The 24,820-nt window shown below is 60.2% G+C and overlaps 1 protein-coding gene across 1 annotated transcript in view; it reads right to left on the bottom strand.

Annotated features, from left to right (window-relative positions):
• The window catches only part of ALDH1A3 (aldehyde dehydrogenase 1 family member A3), a 32,695-nt gene extending 10,176 nt beyond the window's left edge, over positions 1 to 22,519 (bottom strand). The window contains exons 1-10 of the mRNA XM_062204551.1: positions 22,421 to 22,519; positions 17,978 to 18,082; positions 16,118 to 16,258; positions 10,949 to 11,078; positions 10,575 to 10,636; positions 9,621 to 9,749; positions 7,955 to 8,068; positions 6,811 to 6,913; positions 4,340 to 4,524; positions 9 to 173 (exon numbers count right to left, since the gene is read on the bottom strand). Coding sequence (XP_062060535.1) covers positions 9 to 173; positions 4,340 to 4,524; positions 6,811 to 6,913; positions 7,955 to 8,068; positions 9,621 to 9,749; positions 10,575 to 10,636; positions 10,949 to 11,078; positions 16,118 to 16,258; positions 17,978 to 18,082; positions 22,421 to 22,519 — 1,233 coding nt within the window. The remainder of the gene's footprint in view (positions 1 to 8; positions 174 to 4,339; positions 4,525 to 6,810; positions 6,914 to 7,954; positions 8,069 to 9,620; positions 9,750 to 10,574; positions 10,637 to 10,948; positions 11,079 to 16,117; positions 16,259 to 17,977; positions 18,083 to 22,420) is intronic.
• Positions 22,520 to 24,820: the final 2,301 nt, after the last annotated feature.

Genomic DNA, 24,820 nt, shown 5'->3' with positions numbered 1-24,820 from the left:
CCACGTACCTCCTCTTTGGCAATGCGCATGCTGTCGGTAACCTCCGAGAAGACGGTGGGCGTGATGAAGAGCCCCCTGTCTTCCACAGCCGAGCCCCCGCACTCCAGCTTAGCCCCTTCCTGCTTCCCACTCTCAATCAGCTCGAGGATTTTGTCGAACTGCTTCTGGTCAATCTGCAAGACACACACCAAGTACAGCGGCTTCGCTCCGGCCGGCGGCTGCCGTCCTGGGCTGTGCAGCGCCTGCGACACCACCAGCCACGCCGCTATCCCCGCGTCCTTGCCAAGCCCTAACTCGTGTAGCAAGGTGCCAGGTAGGCTGCTCTTCCTCTGGTGCCCGATCTGGCTCTGCAGAGAGCAGAGGAGCAGTGGGCACAGCCTTCTCTCAACCTCACGCAGCCTGGGGTAAACAAACCTATTGGATTCCCCTCCCCTCCCTGGAAGCCAGTCCCTGGAAAAGCAGACATGATGGGGTCTCATTCTCTGCGGCTCAGTTCTTCACACCCTGCTCAGATTTATTGAATAAAAATCCAGAGGTTCCCCCCTTATCTGAGCTTTCACCTTCCAAAGTTTCAGTTACCTGAGGTCAACCCTGTCTGAAAATATGAAGTGGAAAATTCCAGAAATAAATACATTATAAGGTTTGCATTGGGCACCTCTTTGAAGCGGGGGATGGACTGTCCTGCCACTCCGCTTCTCCCTGCCTGGGACACAACCTGTTCCTCCATCCAGCGCTCCCACACTGTATCGCTGCCTGTCCACTTCCCAGTTATCACATCACTGTGCCAGTATGCAGGGCTTGGGTTCAAATAGCCCTTAGTTTACTTAATCATGGTCCCAAAGCACAAGCGTGGTGATGCCGGAAATCGTACTGCAGTCTGTCATTACTCATTTCTCACTGTGTGGAGGGGCTGGTGTTAGTGGCATAGCAGGTAAAGCCACTGACTGAAATGCCAGCATCCCATAGGGGCACCGGTTTGTGTCCTGGATGCTCCACTTCCAATCCAGCTGCCTGCTATGGCCTGGAAAAAGCAGCCATGGCCCAAGTGCTTGGGCCCCTACACCCACGTGGGAGACCCAGATGAAGCTCCTGGCTCGCTCCTGGTTTCAGCCTGGCCCAATCCCTACTGTTGCGGCCATCTGGAGAGTGAACCAGCAAGTGGAAGAACTCTGTCTCTCTCTCTGTCTCTCACACACTCTCTCTCCATAACTCTGATTTTCAAATAGATCTTTTTAAAAAATTGAGCATAGAAAAATATGCAAGGCAAAGGCACATTTGATAAGAAAATACAGTGGCTTTCAAAATCGGATACGAAGTTGCACCTAATGCACTATGAAATCATGAACATTAAAACCACAAGAGTTACCATGTTTAACTCTCAGATGGGCACAGATCTGAATTCCGGTGGGAAGGCTAGAGAGAGAGACAAGTTCCTGTGCTGCTGGCAGGAACGTAAGCTGATTCATTTTCTATGGAAGATAACTTGGCAATGCTTCTAGAAATGACAAATGTGTTTCCAGACAGCAAACCCACTTTGGGGACTCTTAGCTGTGGATTTTCCGTAGCTTTGTGTGGGACTGCACACTCCCACGTGCTTATCAGAGGATGTTAATTTAAATTCTAGAGGCTTCGTACAGCAAAATTCTACAAGGGAGCTTTAAGAAGCTCACAGAGGGGCCAGCGCTGTGGCACAGCAGGTTAAAGCCCCAGCCCACAGTGCTGGCATCACATATGGGCGCTGGTTCAAGTCTCGGCTGCTCTACTTCCGATCCGGCTCCCTGCTAACGTGTGTGAGAAAAGCAGCTGAAGACGACCTAAATGCCTGGGCTCCTGCCACCCACAGCGGGGACCCAGCTGAAGCTCCTGGCTCCTGGTTCCCAGCTGTCACGGCTATTTGGGGAATGAACCAGCAGGTGGAATCTCTCTTTCTCTGTCTTGTCTTCTCCCTAACTCTGCCTTTCAAACAAATAAATCTTTAAGAAAAAAAGGTTCTAGCCTCTCTGCTCTTCCTCAACCTTCAAGCCCACTTTGCCCCCAAACCCAGCTCTCCCTGGTGCGCCTCTAAGGGCACACAGTTTACATCTAACCATGCTCCTTGAGGTATGAGCAGGAAGAACCCGCCAGGCCGCAACTCCAGCCCAGGGGACAGGCTCCAGCTCGGAGCGCCCCGCCAGGACGCTGCTGTGTGCTGCCCCAGCCAGGTGACTCAGTTGCCAAGTAAACCTGGATGATTCTGGAGGATTCCAGTGAGCAGCTCGCTGGCCATGGACTTGGATCTAGGTCAGCAAGCTATCTCACGGCCACGGGAAAGACGGGACTATTTAGACAGCTGTAAGGCCTCAGAGAAAATCTTATTAACAGAGAAAAAAAGCCCTTCGGGAGGGAAGAATCCAGCAGCTTCCAGAGACAATACCCTGAGGTTAGGCAGCTTCGGAGCGCCTGGGGCAGCCGCAAAATGGGTTGGAAGCAACCACAGCCCTTGGGCTGGGCTCCCGCTCCCGGAAGAGCTTTGTGAATCTGGCTTCACAAGTCGAGCCTGGAGCTTGGGGAATACGGGCCACCAGTTGCGTCCCAGCCACCCCACTTCTGATCCAGCCCCCCGCTAATGCTCCTGGGAAAGCAGCAGAGGATGGCCCAAGTCCTTGGGCCTCTGCACCCACGTGGGAGATCTGGATGGAGTTCTGGGTTCCTGGCTTCAGCCTGGCCCAGCCCAGGGTGTGGCAGCCTTTGAGGGAGTGAACCAGCAGATGGAAGACTCTCTCTCTCTGTCCTGCCTTTCAAATAAATACATCTTTAAAAAATAAAAAGCGTTGTGGATTTGATAATGACTCGTCATGTTTGTGCATCACTGACAACCTCGGGCCCTGGTGCTGGGTTGGGGGCTGCGGCTGAGCAGGCCGTGACTGGGGATGAGGGGTGTGGGCCACAGGTGGAGCTGCTTTTCCTTCCAGGGTCACGTGACATCTGGGCTGCAGGGCTACGGAGGGAGAGCACTGTGGCCAGAGGCCGCCCCTCCTCCACGTGGGATCTCTCCTCTCCCTACGGGGCCGTGAACCAACACTGACGCACACGGCCACGGCCTGATGTCAAGGACAGACGTTCCTGCCCTCTGGGTGGGAAAGCCTGTCCCTGAGTGCTTGGCCACTTTAAAAGTGGTGGGGCCGGCCTTGTGGCACAGCGGGTAAAGCCACCGGCCGTGACGCTGCTATCCTGTATTGGATGCTGGTTCTTGTCCCGGCTGCTCCACTTCCAACCCAGCTCCCTGCTAATGGCCTGGGAAAAGCAGCAGAAGATGGTCCAAGTGCTTGGGCCCCTGCACCCACGTGGGAGACCCAGATGAAGCTCTGGCTCCTGGCTTCGGTCTGGCTCTGTCTTGGCCGTTGTGGCCACTTGGGGAGTGAACCAGTGGATGGAAATTCTCTCTCTCTCTCTGTAACTCTGACTTTCAAATAAATAAATCTTAGAGAGTAAAAGAAGTACTTCCTAGGTATCACCAAATCCTCATACTGTTCCTGTGCTACTCCCATTTCCCAGGTGAGAAACGGAGGCAGGGTAGGAAATCGAGACTTTCAGAAGGTCCCAGAGCCCAGTTTGAGCTCAGGGCCGTGGCTCCCCGTGTAAACACGTGTCGCCACCCGTGCAGCGTGAAACAGACACACGTGGGCAAGCCACAGACCCGTGATTTGGAACTCCAGGCCTAGGACGGGACTTTGGCTGATGGCGAAGTGGGCAGCTGCCGAGCTGGGTTTAATAATGCATGGGATGGTCAGGCTGCCCTCTTTTAAATATTTATCCATCTGTTTCGGCTCACGATCAGTAAGAAAGCGATACAGGATGTGCCCTTTAAAGAGGCGAGCAGGCCTTGTGGTTACGATCACGTACATCCTGTCCCTGGCGTTCCCGACCAGGGCTCCAGAGACATGTCCCTGCTGCCCCAGCCGCCTGCCTCGGAGCTCTCTGCTTCCTGACAGTCCCTCTGTCCTCTCACTCGAACGTGGGCCCAAGACTCCGGCCCCAGGCGCTGCCCCCGCCTTAGCCAGGGTGACAGCCCTGTGTGTACGGGGGCCAGGGTGGCTCAGCAGAGCGGCGACCTCCCAAGAGGATGCAGATGCCGACGGATGGCCTGCTGCCCTGGGAGCGGCCCTTCCTCCGAGGCCCAGGCTGCTGAGCTCAGCCCCAAGAGTCCCAGCCTCACTGGGACCTGATGAGATCGGCTCTTCAATCGGCTCTGAGAAAGAGCGTCGACGCAGGGCAGCCCAGAGAGGCCCTGCCCCAGGCCCCAGGCCCCAGGCCCCAGGCCACAGCACCTCCTGTGCGGTTCAGACACGCGGGCGGTTACCTGGGGTCCCTGTTCGGTCTTGACGTCGAAGGGGTCTCCCACGGGCCGCTTCTTGGCGTATTCCACGCTGCGCTTGACGAACTCGGGGTAGACCTGCTCCTCCACGAACACCCTGGAGGCGGCCGTGCAGCACTGGCCCTGGTTGAAGAACACTCCCTGGTGGGCACACTCCACTGCCAAGTCCACTGCAGCGGACGGAGGGCAGCGGGTGGGGCGGGAGGAAGCGATTAAGTCGTTAAGGCAGGGCTGGCCACAGCTGCACGCCTAATTGCCCACGCCAGCAAACAGGCCCCAGGGTGGCTGCGTTTCGGAAATCAATTTTGTTCCCAGCATTTCCCACACAGAGAGGGTGGGGGAAAGGGTTCTGGGGTCCACCAAGTTCAGGGTTGGATGAGTCATCCCTAGGGGGCTTCTCAGCACGCCAGTGAGCACGGGGAGTCACGCAGCGTCATCTCACCTGGCTACAGACCCTTCCCCTCCTCCCCTCCGGCCCCCTTCTCCTCCTTGGCTGGAGGATTAGCTGATGGTCCATCCCATAAACCACTCGGTTTTGATGCAGGCCAGTTGGTGATAACTTTTACAGGAGGCAAGAGCTGGGAGAAGGGGTTTATGAAGAAACGTAACACCGCGTACGATGGAAAAGGGCTGGAAAAATGACACACAAGCCCTGGTTCTGTCCAGGGAGGGCTGCACCTGAACGGCTCAGCGGGCACTAAAACGGGGCTGCAGGGTGCTTAGTGGGTAAGGGCTCGGGACATGCTTAGTGGACAACGGTAGGGGGACGCCACTTCAACTACGGGCTCCTCACGTTCAACCCTGGCCCGGCTGTCCGGCCCCCACACGACTGCTGGTTTAAGAAATGCAGTTTTAGGGCAAGCACTGTGGCATGGTGATTTAAGCTGCCACTTGCGACGCCAGCACCCATTTGGTTCCGTTTTCCTGAGCACAGGGTAAAGGCAAGGCCCCCGTGGCCGGCGGTGGCTCTGGGCCCTGGGAGGCGACCTGTTCCAGGTCCACAGGCGTGGCTCCCAGGGCCTCTGTCTGTGGCTGGGAGAGCCAGGCCGCTGCTGTCTGGCAAGACAGTCTGGAAACTGCAGTGGCAGAGGGGCCCTCCCTGCACCCCCCACCCAGGGGCCGGGCCGGGTGCCAACCGGACACTGCCCCTCCTCCCACACAACTCATTCCTTCCCTGTACCCTGCCAGGAGCGGGGGTGGCTGCCCAAGTGGCAGGGGCAGAGCGGCAGGTGGCTCTTGATCCCGTGCCTGGGATGCCAGCTGGGTCAGGTTTTCACCTGGCCTGGCACTGCCAAGATGAGGAGGCAGAGACGGCTGGCTCCCTGGTGGGTTTGCCCGACCACTGCAAAACCAAGGCCCAAGCAGAGGGCGTCCTGGGCCCCTGCTGCAGGCGGCCTCCCGGGAGGACATGAGCGTGAGCCGAGCGGCAGGAGGGGCACGTGGCGTGGCCAGGGTGAAGGCCAAACAGGAGGCCTGCCTCTTTGGGAGTGAAGTGTGGGACTCCCCGTGCGGGTCACGGTGGGCCACACCCAGGACGGCTCTCTCCTGCACACCAGCGCTGCTTCCCCAAGCCTGCACGCCTCTCACCCCTGCCCCTGACAGCTGGCTGCCGGGGAGGCGACCGGCATTCATCATTTACACTTTAGTAAGAACTTGTGTCCGGGTCATTTTTCTCAGGGATATTTGCCATCGCCGTCTTATCTGTGTGTGGGGTAGAAAGCTTTGTTCTCCAGGAAAGGAATTTATTTCTGGCGCTGGTGGACAGGCGGGGGAGGCAAAGGTGTTTCACCGCACTTGGCAAATCACACGTTTTTTTGGCTGACCCTGTCCGCATGGAATCGAATGCCTGCTGTGGCCCTTTCTTCCCTCTTCTGTTCACAGGAGCCAAGATCAGCATTACTGTAGTGTCGTGCCAGGTGGCTCCCTAGCTGCTGGGCAGGTTGCTTTCCCAGGAGAGAGGCGGGACAGGCAGACAGGACCCAGACCCCTGGGTGCTTTTCGGGTTGGCGGCACCCTTCTGCTGTGGTTAGCTAGGCCTGGCACCACCAGGGAAGGAACCTCAGAGCCTGCCTCCTGGGCTGGGAGGGGGGTAAGGAAGGCTTGAGAGTGGGCACGCCCCTCCCTTGCTCCATGGCTCCCCATTCCCCACCCCCCGGCCGGCCAGGGGACTCCGGCCAGGAGAGGGACTTCATCCCGAGGGGCAGAAGCAGGCAGGCCTCTGCGGCCAGCTGAGCCAGCTCCTTTCCCAGCGCAGCTCTGCGTCCGGGTTGAGGCCAGCTGCTTGTTCCCCACCTGTCTGCCTGTGGCCGCCCATGGAGTGCACGTGTCTGTGTGCATGTGCGCGTGTGCGTGTGTGACTGCATGTGTGTGTATGCATGTCTACCAGGTAGGCTCTGAATTCAAGGCAGGGGGCGGGGCAGACTGGCGGGTGCCCGAAGGGGAGGGGGAGCACTCACGGTCAGCGTCAGCACACACGATGCACGGGTTCTTCCCTCCCAGCTCCAGCGTCACCCTCTTCAGGTTGCTCCGGGAGGCAGCCTCTTTAACCAGCTTTCCCACCTGTGGGGTGGAAGACGGGCCAGAGTCCCCGGGGCTCCTACCAGCAAGCATTCCGCACCAGGGCCCCCCGCCTCTCTGCCTGCGAGAGCCTGCCCGGCCTCGGCCGGCATCTCCTGACCTCGGCATCCACCCGGCCCCGGGCACCTAGCATGGGCACTGAGCCTGCAGAAGGGAGTGCCCTCTCTCGCTCGCTCTCCTTTCTCTCTCTGTTGCTGCCTCTCACATAAATACAAGCAGTTTTTTTTTTTTTAAAAGTATACATTTAATTTAGTGCAATTTTCCATGGAAAACCCATTATGAAAAAAACGCTATGCATTGATTCCCAAAAACTTTTTGCACCCCAATAAGCTTGGCCCTTTAATTGCACTTTCCAGGAACCTGGAAGCACGCTCATATTTGGAAATGTGTCTTTGGATGCTCGGCAGGAGAATTCTCTAAGTGTGGCAGTTTCTCTGCAAGGGAGCTTTGGGATGGAGCTTTGCATTTGGGAGTGTGCTGTCCAAACCGCTCTCCACCCGGGGGTCCGCGTAGGTGAACGCCCGTCTCCCCCACTTCTCTGCAGCACGACGGCTGCTTTGGCCACTCGGAGAGACCGACGAGGGTCTGGTGTCCATGTGAACCGGCCCTTCCTTGGTGACGCTGGCTGAGAGGAAGCCCGCCAGGTGTTCACACATCCCCTCTGCGCGCTGCGCGCTGCCCCACCGCTCGGGCTCTCTGTGCGTGGACGTGCCGGTGTGTTTCCCATCTGAAGGAAAGCCCTGAGAGCGGCAGCTGCACACCTGGCTTCGCCCCGCCTGTGGTCACGCCCCCGCCTTGCTCGTGAGCTGTTTCCCACTGGCTCTGTTTCCTCTCCTCTCGCAGAGTTCTGCCCCACACTTATTTATTCTAGAAGTGGAGGCAGGACTTTTGTTATCCTAACTAAAATGTAGTCCAGTGTAGAAGACAACAACGCCCCTCCCAGGGCAGTGCTCAGTCTCGGTGACGTCACAGCTGTCCCCTGCCAGCAGCCCGGGGGTGGGAGTGGGGGCAGGGCGCCATTACCTCTGTGGAGCCGGTGAAGGCGATCTTGTTGATCTGAGGGTGAGAAGAGATTGCCGCGCCCACGGTGGGCCCGAAGCCTGGCACGATGTTCACCACGCCGGGAGGGAACCCAACCTGGGGAGCGACAGAGCTGCCGTCAGAGGGCGAGAGCGACCGTGCGCTGGGCCAGGCAGCCACAGCGGCAGGTGCTCTGAGCCTGACAGCGGCCCCAGGGGAGTCTGGCCTGCAGGCCCCGCCCCGGCTGGCAGTGGGCACCCTGCAAGCTGCCCTGGCTTCCTCATTCCCTGCCCCCCACAGGCCTGTGAGCAAGTGTGCAAGGAGGGCACAGGGTGGTAGCCACCTTCCCGGAGCACAGGACCATCCTGTGTGTGTGAGAACGTGAATGTGTGTGAAAGAGGTGAGAATGTGTGTGTGTGTGAGTGTGTGGGAGAGGGAGAGAGAATGTGAGTGAATGCACGTGTGTGTGAGAACGTGAGTGTGAGAATGAGTTTGAATGTGTGTGAGAACGTGAGTGTGTGTGACAGAGGAGAGAACGTGTGTGTGTGAGTGTGAGAGAGAATGTGAGTGTGTGTGTGTGAGGGAATGTGAATGTACGTGTGTGTGTAGGAATGAGTGTGTGAATGTGTAAGAAACATGAACATGTGTCTGTAAGCACGTGTGTGAGAGAACGTGAGTGTGTGAGGCAGCGACTGTGTGTGAGCATGAGAGCATGTGTGCGAGACAACGTGTGAGTGCGCACGAGGGTGTGTGAGTGTGAGTGTGTGTGCTGCGGGGCAGGGACGCCTGGTTAGAAGCCCCATGCCCAGAGACCCTGCAAACCCCCTTCTCCATCCACCCATGCACACTCTGCACGGCCACTGGGCGCCTCCAGGGGGCGCTCTTGCCCCAGGAGCCCGCCCCTCCTGCAGGTGGGACGGGCAATGGTCCGTTGCCTTCTCCATCCCACCTGCGTGGCGCGCACCACCATGTGGATGGGGCGGGTGAGCGCCCTCACGCGCCAGGCCAGCACACGCACCGCTTTACGCATCAAGGCTTTGGGACCTGGCGCTGGAGTTTTTCCAGGCGAGACCCACGGGTCTCATCCACGTGACAAGGTTGTGTCGTCATCAGTGGCCCAGGGAAAACGGGCACTGGTTTGGGCTCAGCCGCCTTGCACCCGCGCCAGCACGGAAACAGCACAGGATGGGCGCCCCAAGCCCCGCGGGGGGCAGAACAAGAGCGGCTCTCCCCCAGCCTCCTCTCCTCCTCTCTTTCCAAGTCTTTGCCACACACAAGCTGGTGACGGATGGCTTAACAGGTCACCAGGTGCATCCGGAAGGGTGGCGGGGTGGTGGTGGTGGTGGTCCTCTTTGGGCTGCTGTTCCCCTGAGCTGTGGCTATTGGGGTGAGAGGGGGCTTCTGGGGGAGCCCAGCAGGCGCTGGTGAGACCACCCTGCCAAGACCAGAGTGCTGGTCCCGCCCAGGTGCTCCCAGACCGCAGCTTTAGCCCAGAAGAAGAGCCGTCTTCTCATAGGACCGCGGGGAGGAACGGGGCTCCTTCCAGATCAGAGCTCACAGCAGGCGAAGAAGCCTCGGCGGCCAAGCACAGCACAGGGACTCACTCCCTTCCGCCTCCGGGAGCAGCGGCCACTGCCTGGCTCCCGCGTCTCCTCTGCAGGGGTCTCACCTCTTTGATCAGAGAGCCGAGGTGCAGGGCGGTGAGGGGTGTCTGCTCGGCCGGCTTCAGAACCACGGTGTTGCCACAGCACAGGGCGGGCGCCAGCTTCCACACCAGCATCAGCAGCGGGAAATTCCACTGAGACAGAGCACAAGGATGTTGGCACCGGGGCCACCCCATGACCCTGTCCCAGGTGCCCGGCGAGGTCCCGGTGGAGGACACCAGCCTTGAGGGGCTTAAGGGGTAGTGTAGGAGTGTGCACGAGTCAGAGCTATGTCCTGGGAGATGCTGCCGGGTCGCCCTGGCGAAGAGGACTCTGCTGTGGGTGCTGTCTCCCTGCAGGGGTGTTTGCTGTGCGGCTGACATCATGCTGGCCTCCACAAAGCATTTTTCTAGCCCTCACTTCCTGCCATCTCCCCGGCATCCTGCCCGGCTGTCACTAGAGGCCTGGGGCTCCCCAGGCACATCACTGCTGGGCACATCACTGCTCTCCCCGAGCACCTGCAGGTACCCCCATGTCGCACAGGAATCAGTCCCACACAGCTCAAGGCCTCTGGAGCCCATGCCCCCGACATGTGTACCCCGCCCTCCCCCAGCTCTGACGACACCCACTTTTCTGCCACTTCCACGCCTCTGGCTGAGCCGATCCCACTGCGTGAGAAACCCTCTCTTGCTGAACAAGTCTTTCTTATGCTTCAAGGCCCCGGAGAGAGATCACCTCCCGGGGTGGGGGTCCTGACCTCTCCAGCTGGGACCCCCAGAGCCTTTACTGCGTGCCTGGAGCAGCCCCTGGAGAGCAAGAAGGGGGCCTTGTCCATCTGCAGAGCCCGCGTCCTGCCCCCCACGAATGCTCAGTGAACACAAAGGCCACTGGGTAAAATCGCACCAGACGGGGGCTCGGCAGGTCACAGGGCCCTGGGGTGAGAGTGCCAGATACCCGTCCAGGGCAGCGGCCGTACTTACCGGGGTGATGGCTCCGCACACCCCCACAGGCTCGTGCCTGGTGAAGCACAGGACGTTGTCATCTACAAGAGAAGTGGCAGGAAGGGGGAGCTCACTCACCCAAGGCCAAGGCTTCCCAGTGGCCCACGGCCGTCCAGAGGCGCAGAGGGGAGCCGAGCCTTGTCCATGACATGGAGCTGTGATCCGAGTCAACTTCCAAAGGGATGTTCTGAGCTCGGGGAGAGCTGGGACAGGGCCACAGTGGGTGGGGGACCTGGAAGGACTCCCTGGGGGGGAGGGGAAGGCAGCAGGACTCCCCCGAGGTCACCTAGCAGAGAGGACAGAGCCCCTAGGGGCCCAGCCGAGGGGGCGGGGGCTGTCCTGCACCAGCTCACCTGTAGGGATGGTCCTGCCCTGGATTTTGTCTGCCCAGCCTGCAAAGTATCTGAGGGTCTTAATACAGCCTTCCAGGTCGATGAAAAAGGCATGCAGGAACGGCTTCCCCGTGTCCATCGTCTCCAGGGTCTGCAGCAACACCAGGACACCCAGTTCAGGTTCTCGTTCATGGCCGCGGGGAGGGAACACAGGTGGCTCACGGGTCCCCAGGCCGCGTGGTCACACATGCTACCCCAGACCGCGTGACTGCGACCTGGGCCAGATGGGCCAGGGCAATTTTGCTGACCCTAAGACTGGGGTTCGGCTAGAGCCCAGGCTGGGATCTCCCCAGAAGGACCCCCCGATGCTAGGCCAGGCTTCCACATTGGCATCCGCTCGCTTGTCCCAGCCCAGTGGCCTCAGTGACATGACCCTGACCGCTGGGCTGGGACACTCCCGGGAAGCTCTTGGGGGGTTGGTGGGTCAGGGGCTGCTGGCTTCTGGGACACAGAGAAAGGGAAGACCTCTTGGCGGGCTGGGCCAGCGTGACAGTGGACAGAGTGACTGTGCCCACAAGGGTCACGGCGCCCACACAAAGACACAATCCCTCCACGTGCAGGCTGCGGCCGGATGCGGGGCCGCGCCCCACTGCCCAGGGAGGTGACCAGGGAGGGCCGTGCAGCCTCTCAATGGTGGGATTCTTTTCTATTTCCAGCCGGGCTGAAGAGAACCCCTTTGTCCCTGAGACAAGCGGCCCCAGTGGAGCCCAGCCTGCGACCGCCAGTCAGCCCTCTCCGCAGGAAGTGGCCACCCGGACACACAGCCCGGGGCGGGATTCCTGTGGACGTGGCAATGGAGTGAGACGCGGGCCCTGCCTCCTCTGGGAGTCCCCGGCTCTCATCCCGGTGCACTCGCATGGGTCTCGTATCTGAACGTGACGCCGACATTGCCACTCCACGGTGCAATGCCGAGGCTAGCAGAGCCCAGGGACTCGGGCAGGGCCCCGCAGTGGGGCAGCGGCAGGACAAGCACTAAACTCGGGGTGTCTGAGCGCCTGCTCCCGGGGCACGTCCTCTCCCTGCTCCTACAGCACAGAAAAGCTGAGAACGAAATCCAGGTTCCAGGGACAGCGGGTGGATTGTGTGTGCACGGCCCAGCCCGGCCACCTCTCGGCTTTATGTGCAACTGTCAGGTGAGCAGCCCGGGCCGTCCGATGGCCTTGGCTTTAGAGCAGTAACCGCTTCTGACAAACCCCAGCAGAGGGGTCCTGGGTGGCCCTGGGTCTCTCCCGGCCTCAGATACCTGATCTGTAGATGAGAATGATCACGGCACGGCCCTCACAGGGCTAACGTGACGGCCAAGTGCGCTGATGTACAAAAGCACCGATGACAACAGGGAGAGTGACCTTGATTCTTGCCCTCTTCCCTTTGCACACCAGACAGGTGCCTGCCTTACCTAACAGGTGCAAACAGTGCCCGGGTCTCTGGGGCCGGGCCACCCCACACAGCATCTGCACAGCTGCCCACGGAGCCTGGAGCCTGCCTTGGCCCTTTCCGGGGTGGGACTGGGGGAGCACTTGGTGGGGGCATTGTGGTTGAGGGTGGGGACAGGGAGCCCCCTCGGCCTGGGCCACCTCAGTCAGGTTACTCAGCCTCCCCGAGGCTCAATTTTCTCATCTCTGAAATGGGATAATAAATACCACAGGCCAAGCGCCTGCAACAGGCTGAGGACACGGCGGGCAATTTCAGACACGGGCCATGTTTTGTTATTAACCTGGGCAAGCTGGCTTCCTGGAGTGAGAGCGCGGATTTTTCAGCTTGGTTGTATGGAATCTGTCCAAGCAAAACTCAGACTAAGGTCACTACAGACTCAGCCAGGAACGTCTTTAAGAGAAAGAGGAGACTGGCAGGTGAGTAAGTGCGCAGGACTGAACCTGACAAGTGTTAGCTGTTGATGGGAGCAACCGGCCTTGACACGACTTCTTGTTATAGCTTAGCCACGAGTGACCCACGGCCATGCCTCGCTGGCCAGTGTTGCCCTTGACATTTTACGAGATCGTACCTTCTGAGAAATGGGCACAGGATAACCCTTCGACACTGAAGAACCACAGTGACATGCTCAGGAACTGCCCCACCCAACTGCCCGGATGTCTGAATGAGGGCCAGAAGCCCCCTCTCACCTCCGGCTGAAAAAGGACAGGGCCATGGAGGAACCCTGTGGCAGAGCCGGGCCTTCCTTCCTGCAGGCAGCGAGGCCCGGAAGGCAGAAAGCTACGTGCCGGGCAGAGCCGGGAGTGCCTCCCGCTCGGCTCCCCTGCTACAAAAGCCAGCGGCGCCGGGACGCTGCGTGGGCTGCAGGGGAAGGTGGCCCGGCTGCACGGCTGCCCTCGGGGACAGGGCGGGAGGGTGCCCAGGGCACAGCCTCTGCAGCCTGCTCAGAGTGCACACGGACATAGCAGACGGATGAGCTCATGCAGGGGAAAACAGAAATGTTTTTGAAAAAGCCAGTTTGGCGGCTTGAGACTCGGGGCCGCTTCCCTGGCAGGAAGAAAGGAGAGGCTCTGGGAGCGGAGCGCTGTTCCTGGGAGGGCGCTGACCTCGGAAGGGCGGGAGGGAGGGGAGCTGGGGCTTCTGTACAGGTGCACCCTTGGGAAAACGCACCCAAGGAGCACCCTCCCCCACCCCTAAATCCTTTCACGGACAAGGCGGTGAAGTCACCGCCGGACCGATGCTTCAGAAGGGCAGCCCTTCTGCTACTTGTTTCTAAAATAAAAAATTTAAAAAAAAAACCCTTTTTTCCAAATCAAACACCAAAAAGCAGATTTCATCCCCTACAAACTGGGCCTCAAGGTTGGCAACGAGTTTTAAAAACTGGCATCTGGTCGGCGCCACGGCTCAACAGGCTAATCCTCCGCCTGCGGCGCCGGCACACCAGGTTCTAGTCCCGGTTGGGGCGCCGGATTCTGTCCCGGTTGCCCCTCTTCCAGGCCAGCTCTCTTCTGTGGCCAGGGAAGGCAGTGGAGGATGGCCCAAGTCCTTGGGCCCTGCACCCGCATGGGAGACCAGGAGAAGCACCTGGCTCCTGGCTTCGGATCAGCGCAGTGCACCGGCTGCGGCGGCCTTTGGAGGGTAAACCAACGGCAAAGGAAGAGCTTTCTCTCTGTCTCTCACTGTCCACTCTGCCTTTAAAAAAAAAAAAAAACAAAAAAACTGGCATCTGTGCCGTCCAAGGTCATGAAGGAGCTCACAGCCCGGGGAGGACTGAGGTGGCCTCCACCTGTGGAGGCCAGCACTGTGGCATGATAGGCTAAGCCTCTGCTTGAGGCCCTGGCATCCCATACGGGAGCCGGTTCAAGCCGGTTCACTTCCGATCCAGCTCTCGGCTGTGGCCTGGGAGAGCAGTAGAAGATGGCCCAAGTCCTTGGGCCCCTGCACCCACGTGGGAGACCTGGAAGAAGCTCCCAGCTCCCGGCTTTGGATCAGTACAGATCTAACTGTTGCAGCCATCAGGGGAGTGAACCAGTGGATGGAAGATGGCTTTCTCTGTCCCCCCGCCCCCATAACTCTGCCTCTCAAATAAATATATAAATTAAAAAAAAATCCAAGTGCGATTCACTCCTTATTAACCCCTCCGAGGCCCCGTCGTCCCGGGCAGCGGGGCTGCACTGCTGTTCACCTTCTGTGCCGAGGAGTTAAGGGGTCTGGGAGGCACTGGCCGAGCTGGGTGTTCACCCAGTTTATTTTGATAACTGTTACTATTAGCACATAGCAGTCATCTATTTAGTGCTTCTCCACGACATGGGTTTAAATGGCTCAGTCTCACGGCAGCTATGTATCATTAGTGATGACATGTTTCACAGAGAAATAAGTCGCAGAGAGGTTAAGCAATTTGTCCAAAGCCACACAGCTGGCAAGCTGCAGAGCTGGGATCTAAACTCAGGTCTTTCACGTGCTGAGCTGTTTCTGACCACTTGACACTGCCCAGTTCAGGGCTGATATGAGAATGACGTTGGGCTATACAAGGCTTTTTTTTTTTCCTATGTTAAATGGTGGCATTTATTTTATTTTCATACGTGTAAGAAAAATGGAACCAGCACGTTCCACCTGTGCTTCCTGAACATGTCACTGCAGGGCCCTCTTATCCACGGAGCCTGAACCCGGGAGGCTCCAAGTCCCACAGACACACATGTGCTTTCCCTGCACATGTACAGGGACTTCCAGAAGGTCACAGAAGGTGGAACGAAAAGATAAGTTTATTTTGGCCCCAAAATTCAGCGTATTCAAATAGTTTGAGGAAAATGTGTATAACATAGAAGCACAGCTGTGAGAGCTGATGTAGTCTTATTCTAAACTTTAAAAACTTATTTACTTGGGAGGCACAGAGACAGACAGACAGACAGGAAGAGCTCCCACCTACTGGTTCACTTCCCCAAATGCCTGCATTGGCTGGGTCTGGGCCAAGCCAAAGTCAGGAGATGGCAGACACCCAAGGACTTGAGCCATCACCGCTGCCTGCCAGGGTCGGCCTTAGAAGGAAGCTGGAGCCGGGAGCCAGAGCTGGCCTTGAACCCAGGTTTCCCATACAGGAAGCAGGTGTCTTCCCCAGCATCTAAACCACTAGGCTAAATCCTCGCCCTCGATGAAGCTTGGTGTATAAGTGAGGCAGCTAAAACGTTAATGATAATAATCAATAATAAAGTCACTATGACAACGCACTGCCATCAAAGTCACTTAAAACATATAGGTTGTTATTTCTGGAATTTTCCTTCCAGTATTTTCAGACCACCATTACCCGTGGGTAACTAAAGCCTCAGAAGGCGACGGCATGGGTGAGGGGGGAGCCACTGCACTTAGGGTGAGGGTACACTGAAGGGGTTCCTGGCAGAAAAGAAAAACATGCAGTGCACAAATGTGCAGGATGGGCCAGGCGTCGGCCCAGCCCCCAGGGACGGCGGGCGCATCCCGCCTCTGGGAACCACCGATGCCACCGAACTTCCAGGCAGCTGGAAGCCGAGCTGCAGGGGACAAGGCTCTGGCTTCAGAATGAAAGGACCAAGTGCAGCCGCCCGGCCAGGCGGTGCCAGGGAGCCAGGCCTCAGAGGCCTGCACGCGAGCGCCACCATCCATCTTTCTCCCTCGCCCCCGGGGAACAGGCTGTCATCCCACACCGGCCCTGGTGCGTGTACTCACGGCCAGGACGGCGCGGTCCCGCTCCACGAGGTCGGCCAGCTGCTGCAGCAGGCGGCCGCGGCTCAGCGCATCCAGCCGGCGCCATGGGGAGCCCCTCTGGAAGGCAGCTTGTGCGGCCTCCACGGCCTTGTCCACGTCGGGCTGAGAGGCCAGAACAGAGACACGTGTCACCCGGGAGCACACCTGCAGCCCAGAGCAGCGGGGGCTCCGGCCTGCGGCGGCGCAGAGCGAAGAGCCGGCTTAGAAACCGCTCGGGGCCGGGAGTGACTTTTCCTTAGCCTCCCCCTCATCCCTTTCACAGGATCTCTACACGGGCTGAGCGCTAACCTTCTCTCTGATTCCAGGAATGCCCTAAAACCTCTCCCAAAGTCACCGGCCCTGAGGATGCTTCTTGGGGACCCAAGATGAAAACTTGGTGTGTCCTGCCTCACTTCGGCCAGGCCACACCTGCCGCTCACAAATCAGACTGAGACAAGGGCGGGGAATCTGAGCTTGGCTGATGGCAGAATGGACCACACTGGAACAGTGGGCGCACAGGGTGGCACACAGAGGCTTCTCTGCCTCCAGCCTCACCCAGCCTGTGGGGACCGGACTGTCACATCGTTCTGTGGACCAGGAACTGGACCTCTGGTGCCCCGACAGAAGAATTCCAATGGAACTTCACTCCTAACGGGACGGACTCGGCAGCCATTCTGAGTGCTGCCACCTCCCTGCCATGAGCAGAAAAATAGGCTTTGAGGTTCTGGAGGCTCCACAGGCCGCTCGGGGACTCTCTCCCCAGGGAGGTGCAGCCGGCAGCCGGCGCCGGACACCAGCCAGGACGGAGACACCACCGAGGCTGTGCGTGGGAAGGGGAACGTCGGGCCACTGAATTCCTTGTCCCAGGCTCTGGGGTGGAGGGGACAGGGCCACAGGGGACAGGGCAGCCCCTGTCTCCAGGGACTCAGAGCAGTCACTGAGACCAAGGGAGCAACCAGAGCTCAGGGCTCCCACAGTGCCCCCCACCCTCCCTCCTGTGTGCGAGTCCCTGTGCGACTTCCCCTGGGACAGAGCTTAGCAGGAGGCGCTGCACACAGAGGGGTGTGTGCACAGGTGCGGCCACCACACGTTGCCCACGAGATGGCCCTGGTGGAGTAAAAGCCAGGCCTGCTGCCTATGCAGACCCGCGCCCCCATCCAACACCACCAACCCGGTCTCCGGCGAGCACCACGCCCTGCCCCGAGCTCAGGAGGCGGCGGCCACGGTCCCGTCTGCCTTCCTCTGCAGAAGAGTTTCACCTCTCCCCTGCATCTGGAATACAAGCCACGGCCTGGGAATGCGTAAGGGACGCACCCCGAGGTCCCTTAGCGTCTGTGTCACCACACGGACCCCCTAGCTGCGGCAACTGGTGCTACACACGCCACGGCGGCTTTACGAGATCATGCTAAGGCCAGGAGAAAGGGAATCTGGGAACCCGAGACATCATCGCTGCTCCGTCCCTGGGCGGCCAGGCTGCTTCCTCCTCGAAGTCTACTTTTTAAGTGTTTCAAAATGCTGCCTTGGGAAAGGCTCTCTGGAAAGGCTCCGCCGTGCCTCTGGGTTCAAGTGATTGATAAAAACCTTCCCTTCGGCCGTGCGCGGGGGAGGCTGAGGTCATCCCGGGAGATGCCGAGACATCCATCAAAGGAGAGCAGGAGAGCGTCTCTTTGCAGAGGGCCCTGGATAATTGATCCCATTCTGGGGCGAGGCGGACGCACGCCTGCAGCTGGCCCAGGCCCTCCCCGGGTGTGCGCCGGCTCTGTCTCGCGGCTCAGCCACGCACGTCCGTACCCCGTGGTTATCTACCATCGGCTTGCTCAGAGGAACAGCAAAAGCACGCACCTTATCTCCTTCTTCCACGTCACATATTTTCTCCAGAGTCGAGGGGTTGTACGTGGCAAACTTCTTCCCGCTCTTGGATTGGTGCCATTCATTGTTGATAAATATCTAACCAGGAAGGGAAGTGTAACGAATTAGGTTTAAATCAAAATCATATAATTTCAACATGCTCAGGTCCTTAGGTAACGTCTTGTCTGCCTTCCCCACCGCCCCCTCCCCTTCCGCACCCTGGGGTGATGCCGGAGAAGGGGAGAGGCAGGGGGCACAGGGCTCTCACCGAGAGAGCAGCCTCAGAATTAGAACTCGGGGGCTTGTCACAGTAAAACTCGGGTTGTTTCATTTTATGGTTAGGACTTTTATCTCTCGCGAGAACATGGATTCACAGAGGGATCGTTGAGCCAAGTCGTTAAATCCAGGCTGGCAATGGACACTGACACCCTCGTAGACTCTCGGGAAGGATGGAACAGACTACCTGTGCACGCCTGTGTCGCCGGGCAGGTAAGCAGTGAGCACAGTTCCGCATCTGTTGCATCCCCAGCAACACTGCCAAGGAGCCCCTCCGCGGGAGACCCCCGCCACAGCCGCAAGTCCCGACCGACCGGCCTGCACCCTGCCACTGCCTCCCTTCATAATGTGTGTGTTCCTCCCGGGCTTGAGAAAGCCAGTGCGAGGAGGCTGGAACGCGTTCAGGATGGAGCAAACACCACTTACAGCCGGGACCCAAGGAATGCCCCAGGAACCCTCTTCCCAGGGAGCCTCCGTTCTCCAGAGAACAAGGATGTTGGAAAAAGAAAAAGAAAAGCCGCCACGGACAAACTCGAGTTACAAAGACCACGCAGCGGGCTGCCTGCGGCGTCTACTCCTGGTTTACTCTCAGGGCCACCTGCCTGGTAGGAGACAGCTTCCGGAGCAGGAGCACAGGGCAGAGCCGAGACCCTCAGCACGCCCCACGGCCCAGAGGCCGGCTGGCCGCCCGGCCCAGCACAAGTGCGTCCCTGCTGCACCCCTGGGAGCGCCTTGGCCTCACAACACCCACCCCACAACTGCAGAAAGACCCCGGCTGCAGACTGCTCGTGCGCACCGGGAGGATTCCGTTCCACCCACGAACACGCGGCTCCACGTGGCCAGGTCAAGGACACGCTCACCAGACCCCTGCACACACTCCTGGCTTTATTTTGCTTCTCTTGGAATTGTTGAAGAGGGTTGGGTCAGGAAAGGGCGAATTTCAGTGGTTGTGAGACCGCACACTCGGCTCCCCAGGGACAACAGAGAAGAGAGGAGTCGGGTCTTCTTTGAGAGCGCGCGGCTTGGTTTCGTTCTGTGCACTGGGCTCTCTCGTGTAAACGCTGCAGCCCGCGGCAGAGGAAACCCGGTGTGCTGATGGGCACCCTGGCAGAGGCAGGCTCCGGCTGGGCAGGTGGGCAGAGAATGCCTGTGCCCCATTTGGCATCTGAAGCTGAGCGTGGCCGGCACCAGTGGGAAGCGCCGGTCTGATTTCTGTGGAAGCCCAGAGCCCGCCATGTGAGCCCAGGCCCCCGGGGACACGAGGAGGAAAAGGCCAGGCTACGATTACAGGTTTATTCTTCCAGCTGAAACCCAATCCAAGAGTTCACTTTTGCCATCCAGCAAGCAATCACTCGGCCAAGGGGAGTGGAGCGAGGAGTTTAGTTAGTGCGGGGCGGACACTGCAGCCAGCCAGAGAGGCCCATTTGCAGGCAGATGAAATTTCGTGGGTTGGCTAATAGAGACTGTCAGGGAAAACTGCTGATTCTGGGTCCTGCCTGGTGTCAGTTCCAAGGTGGCAGTGGGGACTGGAAGTTAGGGGGATGGGAACAGATCGCAGCGACGGGATGGATGCCTGGGATGCTGCATCTCCAAGCAGGCTCAAGAGGAAAAACACTACTGAGCTGCGTGCGACACTGACCGAGTCCTTTCTAACCAGCAACTGCAAAAAAAAAAAAAAAAAAAAAAAAAAAAAAACCAAAAAACAAAAAAAAACCCAAAACCAAAAAACAAAATTCAGACTGCCCGACTCCAACCACATTGCCCCGTCACAATGTTTCCAGTTCAGCAAATTTCTCCTGTTGATCGCCTCCCTCCACCAAAACAAAACAGAAATGCAAGTGAGGAAGCCCCTGTGAAGGTGGCCTGCCCGAGCGGCTATTATTTTGAACCCCAAAGCAGGATAAAGGTCTGGAAGGGGGCTGTGCCCCTGGCCGTGGGACTCGGGATGAAGTGAACTCACACAGCGCTAGGCTGCCCTGGGCTGCGGACGGAATTCGTTCGTCACCAAAGGCACGGAATGACATGGAATTAGGACCGCGCCCAGGGTGGACGTGAAGATGGCGATCGCAAGAGGGAATCCTGCCGGCGCCATTTCCAGCAACTTCCACGGGACTCCTGAGCTAAACCCAGGAGGAGTGTCTGCAGAAAACAATAGTCGGAGGATTTTTAGTTTTCATAATAAAAACGGATGTTTAAAGGCAGGAGAAAGGTTTAAAGAGAATGTCTCGAAGGACTTGAGCAAGCAGAGAAAGGGGCGCCGTGGGAGGGGCTGCTGTCCTCTGAGAGGTGTACGGGGACCGAGTGGAACCCTCCCCTCACGAACATCGCCAACGCCGAGGCCAAAGCCAGGCCTGGGGGAACCACCTCTGGTGAGTCGGTGACCGACAAGCACCAGGAGCCGGTCTGGAGAAAAAGCAGATCCCCGGCTCCCCCGTGCCCCGTCTGTCCCACCGCCTGCCCGCCCGCCCTGGGCCTCCGCTCCCCACTTTGCATCTCTCTCTGGCCAACACTGGCACGGCCTCTCCTGCCCCGGGCTCCCAGCCCCCCCCCGGCGACAGCCTCGGCTGCACAGGCTGCAGAGGTGGGCCAGGGCAGGGACACAGCAGGCGGCGGCATCACCCGCACGGGTGAGAAGGTGCAGCCTGGTGCGGGCAGCTGGAGCCCCCTGAGGGTCTCAGGTCTCCAGCTCAGTCCACGCCACTACCTTTCCTCTGCCTCCATCACACAACCCCAAATGTGCCACTGGCAGAGACAATGGCGGCTCGAGCTCCCAGAACCTTCCACCATCCTCCCTTGGAACAGACCCCAAAGAATCATTGAGAAAGAAACAAACTTCTAAGTGGCCGCATGGCTCTTGTGGGATGCAAGCATAAAAGGACAACATATTTACTTTCTGGTTTCTAATAGTTTCACGGAACTCTGTAAAAACAAAACAAAACAACACCACGGCCAGCAGCAGCCAAGCACGAACGGAGCTAAATCCTGACAAACTGAAGGTTCTGTTCCCAGAAGCTGCACGGGCCGACACTGGGAACCAAACGACATGAAAAGGAATTCCCAGCGCTGCCTCGCCGTGATGGCCAGCCTTCTGCAAGCAGCTAATCCAAACAGCATGCGATTTAAACGTGGGACCCACCGACTTCGCGGATCAAGTGCAAGGGACCAAAATCCGAAGGCCACACAGCGTGGCCGGCCACTTCCTCCGCAGCATTAAAAACTCTTTGAGAGCGATCATGGGGGCTTTTGAAAGCAAAACTGACCCGTGGATTTTCCAAGGACTGGTGGAGCTGGGGACTACGGATAAGACGCAAAAACCAGCCGGGGCAAAGCTGAGGGCGGACGCCTCCAGGCCTGGGGCTCCGAGGCGCCGGGTCCCCTGCCCCCGCAGCGCCCCGCGCCCCGGCAGCCCGGGGAGTCCTCCCGGGAGCGGCGCTCGGGCCGCCGGTCTCGCCGCCTTCCTGCTTCCCCGGGGCAGGTGATCTCACCGCTCCACACCTTCACAGCCTCGAGCGCAAGCCGCGCGGCCGCCTCCAGCCGCAGCGCAGGGAGCTGGGAGCCCTGGGCTTGCCACCCGCGGCTTCCCCAGGCCGGGATCCAAGCTCCTGGTCGGTAACAACGCGGGCGTTTGGTCGGGGAGCGCCTCTCTTCTCCTCCAGCCCTGCCGGCCAGCCGGCTAAGCGCGGGTGTCCCGGGACCACCTGCTCGCCGGGTTTCCCACTGGCAGCCCGGGGCCCTCAATCTCACTCTTGGCGTCCCCTGGCACCCCCGGAGCCTCCCAAAGCCTGCCTCCTTCAGCCCCGGAAACGCTCCCCGGAGGTCCACGGGGGACCCTCGCGCCCGGGGGCCACGGCGGCGCGCGCCTGCGTCCGCCCACCGAGCCGCCAGGGGCCCGTCGGGGCTGCGCCGCGCTGAACCCCGGCACGGCGCGCCAGCCGAGCAGGCGGCCTGCCTCGCCCCGCTTCCAGGCTTAGGGCACCGAGCCCCGCCGCCCGCGAGCCCGCTTGGCGCACGGGGTCCCGCCCAGGACGCCCCGCCACCAGTGCGGGCTCGGAGCTCCGGGTGGACTCCCGCGCTTGCTGGCTCCTCGGCCCCGCTGCCCCGCTGCCCCGCTGCCCCGCGCGGAGCCGGGCAGCCGTCGGGCCGGAGGAGCGCCCGCCTCACCTTGGTGAACTTGACCTCCAGGTTGCGGACGGGGCGCGGCAGAACAGGAGCCTTCTTGTCGGGCTGCCCGTTTTCCACGGCCCCGTTGGTGGTGGCCATGGCTCCTCCGCACTCCCCGGCGCGCCGGCTCGGCCTGGGCGGTGCGCAGCCTGCTCCGGGGTGACAGCTCCGTGCCGCTTTATGCAGCGCCCCACGCCTCCCGCCCGAGGGGGCCGTCTAATTGGCTGCAGGACGGCAGGAAGGGAGGGCGGGCGCGGAGGCAGGGGAGGGGGCCGGCCCGCCTCCCGCCACCCCGCCCGCCGCGCCGTGCGCTCCGCAGCCTCGGACTCGGCCCTCGGAGGAGCTCCTGGGGCGCCGCCGCCGCTGAGCCCCGGAAGTCCGCGCGGGCTCGGACCCTGGGCCCGGGGGCCTCAGCGCCCGCTCTGCCCCCGCAGCCCGGCGGGTTTGCCCGCGGCACCTGCTGCCCCCTGCCCGCCGCCGCTCGCCCTTCTCGCCCAACTTGGGCCGGTGCGCCCTGCTGCGCTCCGGGAATGCGCCCGCCCTGGGGCCCGGTGCCTCTCCAGGGCTCGGGGCGGCTGGCCTGCCGGCCTCGGCCTGGAGTGCGGCAGCCTGGCCTGGGCTCGCGAGACGGAGGACCGCCGCGTCCCTCCCGGCCCGATCGAGGACCACCGGCGAGCCCACCCGGGCCCTGCGCGGCCTGGAAATCCCCCGCGGCCCTGGGACTTCCTGGGCGGAGGGGCGGGAGGCCCTGCCTGCGCCTGGCTGTGCAGCCCTGGCGCCGCAGGGCCTCCCACCCCCACCAACGCACAGCCTCAGCCCCGGCGGCGCGGTGCACTGTGAATTGTTGAATGCACACGTTATATACCTCGGTTAAAATGATGTCTTTAAAAAGCACACCCATCTTTGCAGCTGGTGGTTCAGAGAACTGACCCTCCTGTCCCGAGGCTGCTCGCAGCTCCCAGGGAGCCCCAGTTCTCATTTTGCCTTTTTTCCATTGACCACGGGAGCTTCAGGCCCCAACAGAGACGGGGAGCCTGGTGCGCAGGCGCGCCATTCCTGGGGCCCCAGAGCCGGGGGTGGTGCGCTCCCGGGGAAAGCAGGGGAGGCCCAGCGCCTCCCTGCAGCACGTCCTTTCCCGAGTACTGAGTACTGCCAAGCCGTAGGCCGTGCTGGGCGGGTCTCCTTATTTCGTCCAGGCTGCGCTGTGTGTTTTGAGGGTCTGGGGGTCCATCCCTGTCCCCTCTCCTGGACAGTAGGGCAAGCCAGCAGCTCCTTTCCCCATGGATGGTGGAAAGCTCTCGTGCTGGGGTGGATGAGACGGCCCAGGTAAGGCTGGGGCTCCAGGATGGTTCAGGGCCACCCAGCACCAGGGAGCCCGGCCTTGGTCCAAGGCGCACTGATGCTGGGGAGCCCCAAAAGGGAAGCCACCCCTTTCCTCGGCTGCTCCTGTCGATCTCTGTGTCCTCTGTCCTGCCTAGCTGGCCCCTGGCTCCCGCTCCTGAGAACCTGGGCCCATGGGTCACACACCGTGGCCCAAGGCTGGCTGCTGAGCCCCAGCGTCAGGTGCCTGGGTCCCTCCTGTGGGTTTATGGTCCAGGCCTCTCTGCGCTGGGCTCAGGTCCCCGAAGCCAGTGGGAGCACCCAGCATCGAGTGCTGTCATTGGAGAGGTTTCTAAGTTAGGCTCCCAGTCCAGGAGCTGATCTGGGATCCAGGATGTGTGAACTCACGTCACCTCAGCCAGGACTTCAACACACAAACAAAACCCTGGGCATTTATAGCGGAAGTTGTGTTAATTAAGTAATTGCTGGATTGACGGGGGCAGGCAGAGGAGCCGGGCTTAGAACTCTGCTCCTTTAGGGGAAGAGAGGAGAGCCTGTTGGCTGGGAGTGGACAGCTGCCCACTCTGCCGGCCAGGATGTCAGGAATGCAGGCCGCCTCCCCTCACACCCAGAGACGCCACCCGCTCACCTGCAGCTCCTCCTGTGGGTACCCCGTGATTCCCGGGGGAGCCTGAGATCAGAGCAGAAGCCACAGCCGTAGACCTTGTCCAAGCAGGAGGAGGGGCCCAGCTCTGGGCTTGTCCAGGCAGGCAGGCGCTACCTGGGCTCCAATGGCATAGCACTGGCGAGAGGAACCAAGGCAAATGCTCTTCTCCCCATTTTATAGGTGGGTAAACAGAGGCGTGCAGGTACTTGCCCCAGACATCCTCGTCAGTGGAGGAGCCAGGGCCAGACTGTGTGGGGGTGGGCCGTGCAGGGCGTGGGGGAGGGGTTCCTCTGACATTCCTCCATCCCATTCATCTAGCGAGGTGAGCACCTGTGTCCTGCAGTGGCCCCGTGCCCCTGGAGCCTGCCCTGGGCCACGTGCTTCCCAGGTCCAAACAGGATGGCTGCCTCGCC

The sequence above is a fragment of the Lepus europaeus genome, chromosome 11, assembly GCF_033115175.1.
Source record: "Lepus europaeus isolate LE1 chromosome 11, mLepTim1.pri, whole genome shotgun sequence".
NCBI lineage: Eukaryota > Metazoa > Chordata > Mammalia > Lagomorpha > Leporidae > Lepus > Lepus europaeus.
The sequence above is the reverse complement of the archived record's forward strand: the minus strand, read 5'-3'. Positions and strand labels throughout refer to the sequence as shown.